A 15926-nucleotide genomic window follows, 5' to 3' on the forward strand; every position below is an offset into this window, starting at 1 on the left:
TGCCTTCGTTTTTCTCCCAGATCTGGAGAGGACTGGTGCCTTCAGTGTGCCCACAGGAGTCATGTGCTTACCACATCTGACTGTGCTGGGCAGAGCTGGACTCATTTCTAGGGCTCTACTATTACGGAGTTTGTCCTTTTGGGAGACAGTGCAGTCTGGATTTTCAGAGACCAACTGCCAGGATTCAAATCCTGACTGGCACTCACCAGCAGGGTGACCTTGGGCAAAATACTTAACATCGCTCAGCTCTAGCTTCCTCATCAAATTTTCCTTTTTGCTTAGGACATTTTTACTGGGGAAACTACGCCCTAAAGAATGCATGAAATGTAAATGAACAGCTTGCTGAATAATTGCAGGGTGAACGCCAAGTAGACTCCATGGGGGGCAACAACCCAGGAACACTGCCGGGGTCCCTCTGTCCCTCCACAAGGACGGCCCTTCCGGACCCCAGCCTCCCCACCCCAAGGAAACCACAGTTCTGGTTTTAATAATAATTATTCCTTCGCCTTTTTTTTTTTTTTTAAAGAAAAGTTTCAGCACCCGTGTCCACATCCTTGTATATGACAGCTTACTTTCGCCTGTTTTTGACATTATATGAATATAATCCTACTCTCTGTACTCTTCTGTGCCTGGTTTCTTTGCTTCGACATGCTGTGATTGGATGACAGCGTGGATGACGGCCCAGCGATGCTTGGCTTTTCCATTCTCCCCGGACGGATGACTAGGAGGTGTCCTGCTTGGGTCTCGTAGGAACAGTGCTGCTAGGAGCGTCTTCACTCTTGTACCCGGAGCACGTGTGAGAGCTTCTTTAGAGAATACCCACGGGCGTCAGATGCTTCGTCTTAGGGTAGGCGCGCACATGTCCAACCTTAGATCTTACCAGACTCCTCTCTCCGGCAGTGACCGCAGTTTATACTCCCGCAGTGCTAGAGGCGAAGGGCTGTCCGTCATCCTTAAAAAGTGGGTGAGAGTAGATTCTCCTTCACATCTGCCGAGTGGACAGTTTAATTAGCTTCAGTACTGAGCACAGTAACTGCTCAATAAATAGAGCAATTGTTACTACGAGGGTCTTCAAATGGGACCTGCGGAGGCATGTGGCATATTTGCCCTTCCACTTAGAAAAGTGTCTGCTTTCAGCAGCTCTTCAGGGTGGCTGCAGGATGTCTACCTCTGGAGTGACACAGGCTCTTGATGGGGAGAAGCGGGAGCACTAAGTCCTTGCCCTTGGTGGCTGAGGATGCACGAGGGAGGGATGGACGGACAGACCGAATGGTTCCTTCGCTCCCTCAGCTGACAGGCTCTCCATGCAAATGCGCACAGGGCCCACGCAAGGTGCCTGGACACACAGTTAATACGATACAGCCTCTGTCCTTAGCTACACACACCTGGTAAGTAGAAAGGAACCCTGAGAGCGACCGACAGGCAGCCCAGCCATTCCCTCCGCAGCTTCGCTTACTGACTTGGCAGAGGCTCTCACGTTCCACTGTCCCCGGTTCTTGAGAATGGGACCACAGTCCTTCTAATTGCAGATAGCTCGTTTTTCCCATAGTCCTTTTGTTCCCCCCAGGGGCTGTCTGTGTCCCTGAGCTCTGTGTACTAAAAATTCATTCCAGAACTTGCTCTCAAACCCATGCATCCAGGAAAGCCATTAAAAAAAAAAACAAACAAAAAAACCCAAAACAGGTGTAACTTCTGTTCCTTTAATCCACGGATTGCTTTTCAGAGGTCCCTCCCTGGACGGATCCTGTTTGGACCCATCTGATCTCCGGGGATGGCGGTGTGAGGCTCTGCTACAATCATTACTGGAATGAAAACAAAGGGGCCTGTTCGGGGTGTGCATCCCAGCCAGCACGGCTTGGCTGCAGTCACCAGAGTGGCAGCTTCGGGTTGGCCAAGACGCGTGGGGTGCTGTCCATGGGCCCCGGTTCTACCCTTTGTCAGACAAGAGAGGCTTGGACAGAGGAGCACCGTCTGCCTCCAGGGCACTCAGAGCTGCGGTGGGCCACCGCACTGGCACGAGCACGCCATCGCCGGCCAGGCACCGGGACCAGCGCAACGTGCCCGAGGAAGCAGCCAAGGAGGACCTTGCTGGCTGCCGGCCCCGGGGACAGTCCGACAATTGGAAGCAACGAAGGGGAGCAGGACGAGAGGGCGGCTGTGCTGAAAGACACGTGTCTGCCATCTAGTGCTAAGCATGATAGGGGGACAAAGGAGACGCTGCAAGCACGCAGAAGACATGCAAGAGAGGGGTCCGAGGGTAAAGGAGAGGAGCCCCAGCCGTGTGAGAGGCGCGCCCGGCACGGGGGAGACTGCAGAGCGGAGGATGACAAAGCACACGCTGTGGGGAATGAAAGGAAAATGTGCTCGGGAGCGAAGATAAACGGCAAGGGTGATGCCAAGTACACAAGGGCAGGAGGTCACTGAAGGAAGTGGAGGAGGCTGTGAGGTAAGCATTAGGGAAATTTATTGACAGGAGTTGTAGCTAAAAAATTAAATGAATTCCTCGCTGCGGCGCTCACAAAGGAAGATGAGAGACAGATGCCGGCAGCAGACAGACACTTCCCAGAGGACAGGGATGAAATGCTGCAGGAAATCAGAGCGTGCCAAAACAGGTGATCAAGAAATCTGAAGCTCCACGGTGGCTGACACTGCTGTCACCCAAGAGCCCCATGGCAGGGAGGCCTGGAGACCAGCACGTGGCTGACCGCAGGTGGGCCTCGCACACAGGAAGGCCTGGCCGCAGGGGCAGGACACACACGTCTACACTGGGCAAGGAATCCCAGGCTGGTTTAGCCTGGGGGGAGGGGGTTTCTACTAGTCCAGCAGCAGGAGGGATGTGGATGTCGGGGTGGTTTCCGGCCCCACAGCAGCCGGAAGCCCCCGTCCCAGGGACACACTGCGTTGGCACTTCCCACGCTCTGCCAAAAGGGCCCAACCACCACCCCCTGGAATGCTCCTCAAGTCACAGGCACCTCTGAGCGACGCTCCCCCTGTCATCCCCTGCCTGACTCCCTCTCTGGAAGGGGCAGCAGCTGCATAAAATAATCTTCTGTGGGGCGGTGGGGCAAAGGTATTCACCCACATTTCTCTTTCCATTATCCACACATGCTAAAAACCAGTCCCAGCTGCACTTCTTGAAATTTCCAAAAGCCTCTGGTAACACTCAGTCTCTAAAGGTCTTGGCTCTGACTAAAGGGAGGCCATGGACATTACCTGGCAAACAAGCAGTGACAGGCTAAGGAAACCCCCGCCTCTCCCTCTACCACCCTCACCCGTGAGAAAGCAGCACCCTGACTCTAATATTCTGATTGACGGCGGGGTTCTGGCTTCTATGGGACTAGGGATGGGGCTTGTCCAGACCCCCGGCCATTTCCATTTCCTGACTGTGCCCCCAGCCTCCTTTCCCTGGCTCTCTGGGCCATCTGAGCTCTCCCCTGGGGCTGCCTTCCCCAGAAGTCCTGCTGGACCAACCTCAGTCACTCCTCTTCCCTTAGTGCAGCCTGGTCTCTCTCACGTCTGAATGTCACCACACTGATGTATACACATTCCCACTGTTCTCTAAGACAGATGATGCTGTGTCCAAAACAATGCCCCAGAAAGTGGCACACTGGAGAAAAGAATGCTGTCTTTGAGAGTCCGCTGCATTCTTGATTCCCAGGGAGACTCAGCACTTTTGTGCCTTCTTATGTGCTCTGAGAAAGACAGTATGTGGGTCCTGCCTTTTGATCCCGCTCATTATTTATTTTATGACTTAAGAGGTTTCCCCAGTTGGCAATACCACACTGAGGATCGTGAGCCAAATGCAACAGAGCACCGATTAATTAGCAGCCTACTAGTCAACCCATTCAAACGGGCTGGTCAGTGGGGTTGGATCTCCCCACACAGACAGTTCAGGAAGCTCATCTGGCAAGAGACGATCTTGTACTCTAACTTCAGGGTCTGTAATGGGAAACTGTTCTTTATAAGGTCACTGATGGAATAGGGTTGGGGCTAAACTCTGGGAGACACTCATCAGACTCACCCCACTCACTCCTTAGCCTTCTCTGACCTAGAATTCCTTCTGCTGGAATACCTAACTGCAGAATCCCACAGAGGAATTAAAGACAGAACTGCTTGGGTTTTTTGGATGTATTACATAAGAAATAAGTGACTGCAAATGAAAAATATTCAAATTTACGTTGATTCAGTATTATGGAAAGATCAATTGTTTTCTGATTTGGTACATAATAAACACGTAACTTAATGTAAGTTTAAGTGGTAAGAAAAATTGGGATTTCTAGGCAAAAATTTAAAAATATGCTGAGTCACGTATGGAATTGCTGAATCACTATATTGTGCCCCTAAAACTAACATAAAACTTTATGTTAACTAGATGGGAATTAAAACTTTTAAAAAAGAAAAAAATATTTTAAAATATGATGATACTTGGTTTGGGGCTCAAATATATATTAAAATACAGATTCAAATATACTTTTATTGTCTCATCAAAGAAAAGGGTGCTTTTTATGACCTAATGTTTAGAGTTCTTTAATTTTGTGCTTTAAGAAAAATCTCAATTTGTTTACTTTTTTAATTTTCAGATTTGTGAAATGAAGAGGTAAGAGAGAAAGTTTCAGGCTTCTGTTTATCAGCTCTTCTCCGTAAGAAACACATTGTAGGAATCTATCATTTTTGTTCTAAACGAATAAAAAGGCAAAATAAATATAAATTATCACAATATTTTCACTTTTTAAAATGCGTTCTTAAGTACCAGAAACACCTTGACGTGCTCTGGAGAATTCTGATTTGACAAACACAATGCACCAATCGGGCCAGCTATGTAATATGCAGGGCTCAGCACAAAATGAAAATGTAGAGCCTCTTATTCAAAAAGCAGGAAAAAAAGCTTTTTCTTTCCTCCCACAGTTTCTCTCCCGACCTGACACAGGCTTTTCCTTTGTTACTTCCTGTTGCAATCCCTCGGCCAGGGGAACTCCTGAAGCCAGGGCAGACGCTCACAGGCGCCCGGGGCCCTATCCTGTGATGCAGGTGAAATTCATACTAGATGTGGACCCTCCCTGCAAATGTGCTAGGCCCCCACGGGGAGTGAAGGGTGGGTGCCTGAGAACCTGTCCTGGGATGGCCAGAGGGGCCTGTGTTCGAACTGAGGCTCCTAGCCCCAGGTGAATGCTCCATCGTCCCATGCAGCTGCCCTTACAAGAACACAGTGATAGGTCAAATTGTGAAGCACTCGAGATGGTACTGGTGAGCATTAAACCCGAAGCACAGAGCCCTTTTCTGGGTGTGGAGCTCCACGCAACTAGTCTGGTCACACGCCCAGGAAGCTAGCCCCGGACAGATCTGAGAAAGAGCAGCTTAAGGGGAAGCTGCAGAGCGGTTACCATTTTGTTGCCTTTCATTTCCCATTTCAGTCTTACGGTTCCTTATGATTCCAGTCTTTAACCAGCAGTACTTCAGAGGTTCACACTAAACACGCACGAGCATAAAAAGCAAGGGCATGATCAGCAGATGAAGTCAACAGTGTGGCCATACACTAGACATCACCATCCAGCCACCAGTGCTCACTCAACACCCACTCAAAGGTAAGCAGTTCCTTACTGTGTTGACTGACACTGGCCTCACCTTAAACGGTGTGTGTGAATACCCAGGTGCCTCCGTGAGCACACTGGGAAGCCACACTGTGGAGGGGAGGGCAGTCCAGGTGCACCTGGTTCAATCCTGGTTTACACTGGCTGTCCCGGTATAATTAGTCATGGCAGCCTCCCTCACACTCAGGTGTCCTGGTTTCTCTATTCACCAAGGGCATGGTCTTCTCCTTTCTTTTTTCTCCAGTTATTTTATTTATTTATTTTTTAAAGATTTATTTATTTATTTATTTATTTATTTATTTATTTATTTATTTATTTATTTGACAGAGAGAGCTTACAAGTAGGCAGAGAGGCAGGCAGAGAGAGAGAGGAGGAAGCAGGCTCCCTGCCGAGCAGAGAGCCCGATGCGGGACTCGATCCCAGGACCCTGAGATCATGACCTGAGCCGAAGGCAGAGGCTTAACCCACTGAGCCACCCAGGCGCCCTCCAGTTATTTTTTATATTTTAAAAAAATTTTATTTATTTACTTATTAGAGAGAGAGCACGTGCAAGTGTAAGCAGGGAGACGGGCTGAGGGAGAGAGAGAGAGAGAATCTCAAGCAGGCTCTCCGCCCAGTGTAGAGCCTGACATGGGGCTCAATCCCATGACCCTGACATCCTGACCAGAGCTGAATCAAGAGTCAGACGCTTCCTCAACTGAGCCACCCAGGCAGCCCCTGTCCTCTGTTTTCTCATCCAGAGGAACCCAGTGCATTTCTCTGGGGCATTTATATTCCAGAGAAAACAGCATGGCAATGTTTGTGGCTCAGGCCTTTAACTTGACTGCTGTCCTGATTGTGGGTGCTCAAAACGGGAGAAAAAACCAGCCACTCTTCCCTCATGAAATCCCAAAGTGAAGGAACACCTACAAACAGCGTGGTCCCCTGGAACAATCTGGGCCTGAGTGCCAGGGGAAGAACAGGCCCATTCATAAGCATTTCTGTGCAGCCTGGCATAGGACAGAATAGACAGAAAACCAGCAACTGTCTGCCATGGTGGCCTCTGTGGGCCTGAGGTTCCTTAAACACCATGTTCAGAGGGCCAAGGGACCTCTGGAATAGCTGTCGTCTGGGAAAACGGATGACTCTGCGGACAGGGCATGTGACCTCTCAAGGTCTCTGTGGTGGCCGATTCCACAAGGAGGCTGGTGGGAGTAAGCAAAGCCACAGGAGTTGGCTTTCATTTCCTAGTGAAGAGCCATCTAAAAATGATAATGATATCCCCACTGTGCAAGAGCAGGACTTTCTTGTGTACCAGGCTCTCTGAACAACAGCCCATTAGCGGGGAGAACAAACAGTTCTACTTAGCTCGGGATGTAGCATTTACCTGTATGTCAGGAAACAGCACAGCGTCGCTCATAACGGAGACCCTTACCTCATTTGCTGTGTTGTGTGTTCCCACGATTCGGATGAAGGAGGCGGGCTGTCTCTCGAAAGTTACAGACTGCCAGGACCTGTGAGAGGAAGCACAACCGTGTGCCTGGTTAGACGGCACTGTTAACCCAGCCAACACTGCCCGTGGGGGGGTTAGATGCTGAGGGCTCCTGCCCTCCATCCTCAGGAGGCCTGCGACATAGGACAGTTGGGGGAATGGAACGGGGTGCCACCTGATGTGTGTCTGAGAGAGGCAGTCAGTACCTAGCATCCCCACTCAGAGCATTCCTACCTTCTGTGAAGGCAACTGGGATTCTAACAAAGCTCGCCATCAACAGGCACAGAGTATAGTCCAAGTCCACACTGAGACACGAGTGTGGCCAAAGAGAAGAGTGATCAAGGTCGGTGGGGTTCATCCAATACATTTCCTCATCTGTGAAATGCGCCCACCTCAGGGGTGAGGGGGCATGCCTCTAAGAGGTGTGGGGGCTTCTGGGAGGAGTTTTGAGCCAGGGCAGGAAGTGGACCGGGCGGGGCAGGAAAGGGGAGGGAGAAGTAGGGGTCACTCAGTGCCATGTGAAACCCAAGGCTCTTCTGTCCGAACACTGCCCCATGCAGATGATGGCACCTGGGGAAGAAGAGCCTGTTTCTCCCCAGGCCTCCCCCACCTCCTCTTTCCTGCTTCCAAACGTACCCCCCCCACCACCCCTCGCCCCCGACCCAGGGCTTACTGTCAGCACCAGCCAGACTCTGGGTGGGCTCAAAACCCAGCTCATTTAAAGCCCAGCAAGCAGGCCCTCAAGAGCCCTGGAGAGGAGGAGCTCTGCTCTTGGTTTAATGCTCACAGCTCATCAGAATGCGCTGGAGGAGAGCACGGCACCCACGACTGTAAACTCCAATAATATTTTCTGTAATAAATGTGAGGAGTTCACAGTTGTTGCCATCCCTCCTCCGCTCACACAGTGGAAATGCCAGCTGCTGGGAAGCTGTTTCCTGTAATTGTCTAATTACCAAGTACCGCTACCAAAGAAAATATATGTATTTGTGGTTTGTTTTTTCCCCCTTTGGTTTCAGGTGTTCCATCTTCTCGCTCACGATGAGCCTCCCACTGAGATTGATTCACTGCTGCCTGGACACCCAGGCCCCTTAAGGTCATTAAAAAGTCATTACCGTCCTGTGTGCAAAGTCTGTGCCTCTGAAAGCAGTTTTCTGGAAACAGCACAAGAAAAATCACTCTCTCTGTAAAAATGCTATTATTCATACATGAAGGTGATGCCATCTGACCAGCCCCAGAGCCTGCACTCTTGGCCAGTTTTCTCGGTGGGGGATTGTCTTGCTCCCGGGCCCACACAGCTCCCTTGGGGCATCTGCAGGGTGGGATGCAGCCTGTGGGTGGGGCCAGGCCTACAAGGGTGGCCCTGTGGTGCTTCAGCCCTGGGCCTGCGCTCCCACAGGCCTGTCACTTCTGAGCCAAGCTGTGTGGCTGACAGATGGGCATCCTTCCTCTGGCAGGTCAAAGGAAGTGAGGGGTCCCCGCTGCGTGGGGCAGCAGACACCCATCCCAACTCCTATGGGAAGTGACGGCACACACCAGGGCTGGGCCACAGCCTGGTCTCAGACCAGTCCTCCAGGAAAGGGAGGCAGAGCCAGGACAAGTGACAGCAGCTACTGACGACAACTATCATGTTCAAGTCAGCTTCACAAAAAGGACTGGGGTGCAGAGGGGCTGGGCGCAGAAGAGGTAAAGACTGTGTTCTTAAGATTTCTAGCTGCATGCCTGTCCAGAAAATTTTCAACTGCTTCTGGATGTGGAGGTAGAACTCGGCACTTGGAAGCTCGTGATCCTCAACAACATGCTCCTGGCTCTGAGAGCACAGGCAGATCCAAATTACGCCCCCTGAGGTCCAGCCCCTGATGCCCCCACACCACGGCAGGGAACCCAAGGCAATGAAGGAAGAGAGGTCTGGCCGGGAGTGGCCTTAGGCAGAGCCAGGCTCCGGCCGCGGGGTTGGGGATCGAGCACCTCAGCCCCTCGCCTGGGCCCGGGGAAGGGGGCTGGCAGGGCAGCAACCGGAGCAGGAGGGAGCGTTTGTGGAGTAATAGGATCAGAAGGCCTCAATTTAATACCGATCCTCCATTACACGGCATTAATATCTAATCACATTAGAGTTCATTTTCACTAACACAGCCTGAGAGTTGAAAGATGATTTCATTTTCAGCAAAACCGGATACCAACCCTAAAACAAAATATCAGTAGGAAGGGACGGTGGTTAGGATGAGGTAATGGGCGTCTCTCCCTCCCCAAATATCAGATCCCATTTGCCCTCAACTTCTTCCAAACAATTTTAAGTGCTGCTCAGCGGAGAAGTGGTAAGGCGGCACTGGAAGTCCACGTTGGGGCCACATACGCAATCACTGTGTGACTCGAAGATCTCGGGGCGCCAGGAAACCACTGCCACTGTTCAGTCCCTGCGAGGCTCCACTGGTATTTTTATTGAGTTTTCCTGAGAACTGTATCCCTCCTTGCCAAGTACCCTGAGTCTCTTCCTTGGTAGGTAACAGGCCCAGGAAGATGAAGGAGCCTCAAGGGTATGCACCTACCTGGCTCACAACCAAGACTGGACGATGGGAAGAAGGAACAGGAGCAACGGGCGGCAACAATGCGTGTGGCCTCTGCTTTGAGCACTTGGGACAAAAGAGAAAGCCCCATCCTGGACTGAAGTCCCAAGGCTGGCCCCGAAGGCTGGGCTCACCTCTCCTGAGCTCCAGTCTCTTCTGTTCAATGCTGGTCACCAAAGAGCAGCTCGAGGGAGGTCCCGTGTGTGGGAGATTGTAAATACGTATCTATCCACAGATGTGTGCAGAGAGGGTTATCTATAGGCATGTTTGCCAAGATATTGATCAAGACTTTAGCTTGGGATGAAAGAATTCTAGAGCTGTCTACTAGACTTTTGTATCTTTCTGTGTGGTCTGCATTTGGTTGAATGTACATGCAAGCGTTTTTAAAAAGCACCTCTCTTGCCTACTGTTCAAGGTTTTAATATAGATCATGAACTCGAGGTGGTTTGGCACATTGGTTGACACCACAGGCTCTGGGTTAGAATCTCCACTTTGCCCCTTTCCCAGCTCTGTGACCTTAGGCAAGCTGTTTAACCTCTCTGGGCTTCAGTCTCCTCATCTGTACAATGAAGATAATAAAAATATCTAACTTTCTTTTGGTGACAATTAGATACATATAGAAAAAACATCCAAAAACAAGGTGCTAAGTGCTAAAGAAACACTGATGGTATTGTTATTACAAGTACCATTCAGCCAAATGAATCTGGAGAAGACACACTGCTTCCCGGGCCTCATCTGTGAGGCAAGTTTGCTAGTATGTGACTTACCGACTACAGCAGGGGTTCCCAGGGGTGCCCAAGACACTCTCATCAGCACCCATCTCTTAGAGACAGACAAGGGAGCTGGGCTTTGGAGGAATTAAGCAAGCATTTATTCAACATACTCCTGAGCCTGGCACGCTGGTGTTATGGGGAATCCGTGTAGGACATAGTGCTTGCCCTTCAAGGCTCACAGTCCCTCTGGGGAGAACAGCTATCCTTCCACGATCTGAGTACAGAACAGTGTCAACAGTACCTTGGTTGTGTTCCAAAGCTTCCCTGTGACTGGTTGGTTGAAGCTTGGAAGCAATTTTTCTGGAGAAAAAAAGTTATAAATTTTGATTGGGTTGACACTCATAAAACTCAATTTAACCCATAATGAGGCTGAAACACTACACACACACACACACACACACACACACACACACATACACACTATATATATATATATATATATATAAAAAGTTTAAAAAAAAGGGAAACGATGTCGTTGCCAAAGTGGTAATTAAACAAGGCAGGAAAACAAGAGCTTACTTAGGAACAGTCTCTCTAAAGGGGCTGCTGCAGGAATGAGGATTAAGTACTGCCATGCGCAGAAAACCGGGGGCTTGTGCCTGGAATAGGGTAGGTGGTCTGTTAAGGAGTGAAAAAGTGGGCAGGGAGCCTTCCTAACAGTGTCTTCCATCTGCACACCACTGTGGGGCTTACAAAGTGCTTCCCAATCATGATCTATCAGGCTAGGTTCCCAGCAATCTGTCAGGTAGCTGGGCAGCCTGTTGGAATCCCATTTCTGAGGCGAGACACTGAGGCAGAAAGAGAAACTATCTGCCCACATTCCAGTGCCGCCCAGTGTCAAGATTTCGTGACTGTTGGTGTTCTTTGCACCTAAGAGCACAGGGGGGACTTTCCAATAGAGAGGTTGGGGCACCCAGCCTGGGTCCCAGGGTTTTACACCACCTCACTTCCATGCTGGCATCATGAAACCGGGCAGGAGTGGCGCACGCGAGCGGATCACAAGCCGCCCCTGGCACGCCAGCCCCTGCAGCCTCAGGTCCCTGTGTGCAAGGGGGTTGAAGTGGTTGTGGGGATTCAATGAGCAAACTGTGCTTGCCGTGGGGTAACCTGCACACCGGCTACGGTTCTGTCTTTACAGTCACACGTAGGCCAAAGTGGAGAAGAGGCTCAGCAGGTGTTCCCTCTCTCCACACCGGCAGCTTAGAGAGATGGAAAACACAGAAGGTTGTATTAAAAAAGCAAATTAGGGGACGACATGTACAATGTGGAACCACACAACACACACACACACACACACACACACAGCCACACATTACTCATGAAAACACGCATGCTCACAAAATGTGTTTCAATATTCTGGAAGATGTGCTGAACTCATGACAGTGGTTGTCTCTGAGGAGAGGGTGAGGAATGGGTTTGCTGATGGAGAACAAAGGAGGCTTCAACATTAACTGGAATGTTTTATTTCTTTGATTAAAATAAAAAAGACGAAGTGTACGTGGAAAATATTAACTACAGTCAATTCTGGGGATGAGTATGTGAGTGAATGTTAGAACACATCTTATTCTTTCCTGCATTTTAAACAGTTCTTGACATAAATTAAAAAAGAGGGAGAAGAAAGGCATTAAAATGGTGTCTGTGTTTATGTGAGAAAGAATTTGGCAGGGGTGGAATTAACCAAACCACCCATGTGGAAGTTAGGGGCCCCCCGATGGACACGTGGATTTGCCAGGTGGCACCGCCAGCTCAGGACCAATGCATCTCTGCAGAAGTGAGCAGAGGACAGGGGACCTGCTGGCTGGGGGAGGGGTGCAGCCACCCCTCTGCAGGGCTTATGTAGAGTGGCTCTGGTGACAAGGGGTCCCGAAGGAAGGCAGGCAGCGGCGCTCAGCTGAGATTGGCTTTCCATCCTAAGCCTCATCCTGCCTTCTCTGGGGATCCTGTAGATCCTGTACCAATAGTGCCTTAAGCTTTTTGGTTCTGGAAAATCATGGGACTCAGCTGCTGATGCTATACAGAGAATGCCAGTGTCAGAATTCTTCTGGAGCAAACCTGGTTAACACTGGGGAGATGGCCAAAGCCAGACTGGTAGTTACATGGGGCAAACTGAACACATGGGTTAAATCTTTGCCCCCTCCACTAAAAGGAAATCTAATATATGCTTCATATCAAATATATGTGTTCTACTACACACACAGACACACACCCCAAGCAGATTCACACTACGTGACCCTCGAAAGGTTCATAGTCTTCAGTCACCAGTCACCTTTGAAGGTCGGGGTGTACAGGGGCTGAACTATGAGGACTGGTTGAAAACAGGTGAAAAGAGTAGATGAACCCCCTACATATCCCCTCTCTTTCTTCCAACACATTGGGAATAAGCCCTCTCCTGTCTCAACAGGAGACAGGGATTTCACTTGGGAATCCTTGAACAGAGAGGGTCTACTCTGGGGGCACCAGGCACAGCAGAGGGTGGGAGCATGTTGGGGCTGAGAGCATAGAATTACACAGAAGTGAGTATCACGGATGGTGAGATTTCCAGTTCCTAGCCCTCCTTTGGCTTTCAGACACTGTGATCCAGGCTTAAACCCCATGCAGAAGACTGGAGGATCCCTCTGAAGACTCTTGACCAGCGCACCAGGAAAGACCTAGAGCTACTGATCCACCTTCTTGCTCTTTGTCCCTCCAGTCTGGGTTCCATAAATATTTATCCAGTGCTTACTATGGAGTGGGCCCTGTTTTAGGCTCTACCCTCAAGAAGCTTACATTCTAGTGGGAGAGAGGAACAAAAAATATAGGGCCAAGTAGACAAATATGGCAGTGTAAGTAGATTGAGACAGGTACACTGCTTCCAGAGACCGCATTTCAGGAGGTTCTCCCTCAACTGAGCTAAAATCGACATCAACGGAGGAAATGGCCATGCTGATCTAGAAGAATGTTCCAGGAGAAGAAACCGAAGGCAGCTAGTGTGCTGGGTCTTAATGAATAGGCAGAGGTCTCCCAGTCAAATGTCCAAATCCCAGTCTGAAACCCTGAAGGAAATCCATAAACCCACCCTCCTACACAAAGCTTCCTACCAGCTCTTTCTCAGTGCCTAACATTTGAAGGTGAACAGCCAGTCAAGGGGCACCAAGGACCCAGACATAAAAAATAGAGACCAAAAGCAAATAGAAAAGAAAAATAATTCAGAGGGTGGAGTTATAATTCAGCAGAAAGAATAAAACCTCAGGAAAAAAAAAAACCCTTATACTACTGTCAAAAAGATGAAAGAATTATTATACCCTTGAAATAAGAATAAAATGATATGAAAAAGGGATACTCAGAATAAGAAATTGCTCTTGTCAATTAAAACTATGAATTGAAATCAGTAATTCAGCACAACAGAAGCAGAAGTTGAGGAAATTTTGTAGAACATCAAACAAGATGGCAAAGGTAGAAAATACAAGAAAAAGGATAAGAAAATGAGAGGCCTGAACTAAGACATCCACTACCCAATTAGTAGATGTCCCAGGAAAAAAGAGCAGAGAAGATATGAGCTATAAAACTGTCAAAGTAAAAAGACACTTTCTCAGATATGAAGGACATAAGTTCCTAAATTATAGAGGCCACTGAGTGGCCACTATGGTAAGTAAGAAAACAAAACATATTATTGAGAAACTTTAGAAGATCTAAATGTTTCTGGATGGGGCAAAAGCAAGTCAACATAAAGACGAGGGAACCAAAACTGCTTGAGATTTTTCAAGAGTAATCCTGGGAGTTAGGAGATAATAGAGCCCTCCTTTCTAAATGCTGAGGGAAAAGTTGGTCCCAGCCAGACAACTATTCCCAGCCCAGTCGGTATTGGATAGAATAAAGAAACTTCAATTTAGGCACAGATCTGAAGAAATTTACCTTCAGTGCATTCACTAGAAACTTCCAGAAAATATGCTCCACCAGTAACAAAGGAATAAACTACTGCAAAGAAAGTTACGGGACCCAGAAAAGGGAGCATCTGACAGGAAGAGATGTGAGGGGCATTTCCAGGAGGGTGGGCAGGGAGAGGGGAGGACGGGAGCCAAGTGAAGCCCAGGACAACCAACCCTGCTCTGGAGAGAAGGCAAGGCTCCAAGGGGAAAAACAAAGGATTTACCAGAGGTCTTAGAGCAGCCTGAAGGGATTTCTGTGGGTCTGACAAAAATAGGTGATATGTGTCTAGGAAATTAATGAATGATATATATGGAAAAGTAAGTAATGTTTAACTCCAGGGGAAAAAAATGATACTAAAAGGAATGGTGATCTTAGCAAACTACAGGCTTAGCTCTGAACAACAGTTACACAGTTATGCTAATGCTAATAATAAATGATAAAAACTGTGCTTGAACTGGAGGGTGGGGAGAGACGTACACTCACCCGAGGGGGAAGCTAAATCCTTATCTTTCAAAGCTAAATCCTTATCTTTCAAAGGAGGGAGGAGATAATTTTCCCTAACAGGACTAAAAGACAACGTAATAAGCTATCATTTAGAAATCTGAAGGCATTGGCCAAAAGAAAGGTCTATAAGGCAGGAACGTTTGCCTTAAAACCTAAAAGTCTGATCATGTGTTATGTTGGACAGTGGGGAGACACGGACTTTCACATGCGGCTGGAAGAAGTGTAAACTGACTAGCCAACTACCAATAATTTAAGTGTACACACCCGGAGCCTAGAGCTAGCAATTCCTCTCACATCAGGGGAGCTCCTGACACGCTCACTGCAGGGACAAGCACCCTGTGAAGACCAAGAGAAGCCGGACAACCTAAGGGACTGGTTAAGTAAATTATGATCCATCTCGAGCCCTATGAGCAAGGACTATGCAGCTGGAGAGAGCTAGGGAGAGGGACAGAGAAGTTCTAGAGATCTCCCGGTATAGAGAAATCAGTGTTAAGAAAATGGGGAGAATCCACATACTCATTTCACGTATAAACTAATCTCCGGAGGAAGAGATGGTGGGTGAGAGTCATTTGCCTGTCCTTAGTTTTTAAATTTTTTTTTGACAGACAGAGATCACAAGTAGACAGTGAAAGAGAGAGGAGGAAGCAGTCTCCCTGGTGAGCAGAGAGCCCGATGTGGGGCTCGATCCCAGGACGCTGGGATCAAGACCTGAGCCGAAGGCAGAGGCTTTAACCCACTGAGCCACCCAGGCGCCCTAGTTTTAAATTTTTAAACCATGTTAAACGTATTTCCTCCAAACATTCTAACTTGCAAATACTCCAAAATTGTTAAAGAGAAGGAAGGGAAGCAGTTGCCTCTGGGGAGTGGGCCTTGGGGGAGGGAAGAAAGAAGTAGGGAGTCCTGCTTTTTGTTAATGACCCCTGTGGTTCTACTTGGCTTTTTTTTTTTCTTTTTTTTAAAGATTTTATTTATTTATTAAATAAATAAAAGAGATCACAAGTAGGCAGAGAGGCAGGCAGAGAGAGAGAGGAGGAAGCAGGCTCCCTGCTGAGCAGAGACCCCGATGCGGGACTCTATCCCAGGACCCTTTAGTCACATGCTGCTCAGCCAAACGCTTCCTGAG

General features: G+C 48.7%; 1 protein-coding gene across 1 annotated transcript in view; it reads right to left on the reverse strand.

Moving 5' to 3' along the window:
• The window catches only part of BTBD9 (BTB domain containing 9), a 415294-nt gene that overhangs the window by 11381 nt on the left and 387987 nt on the right, over positions 1-15926 (reverse strand). The window contains exon 10 of the mRNA XM_082732274.1: positions 7003-7081. Coding sequence (XP_082588400.1) covers positions 7003-7081 — 79 coding nt within the window. The remainder of the gene's footprint in view (positions 1-7002; positions 7082-15926) is intronic.

The sequence above is a fragment of the Mustela nivalis genome (genome assembly GCF_964662115.1).
Source record: "Mustela nivalis genome assembly, chromosome: 5".
NCBI classification, from domain to species: domain Eukaryota; kingdom Metazoa; phylum Chordata; class Mammalia; order Carnivora; family Mustelidae; genus Mustela; species Mustela nivalis.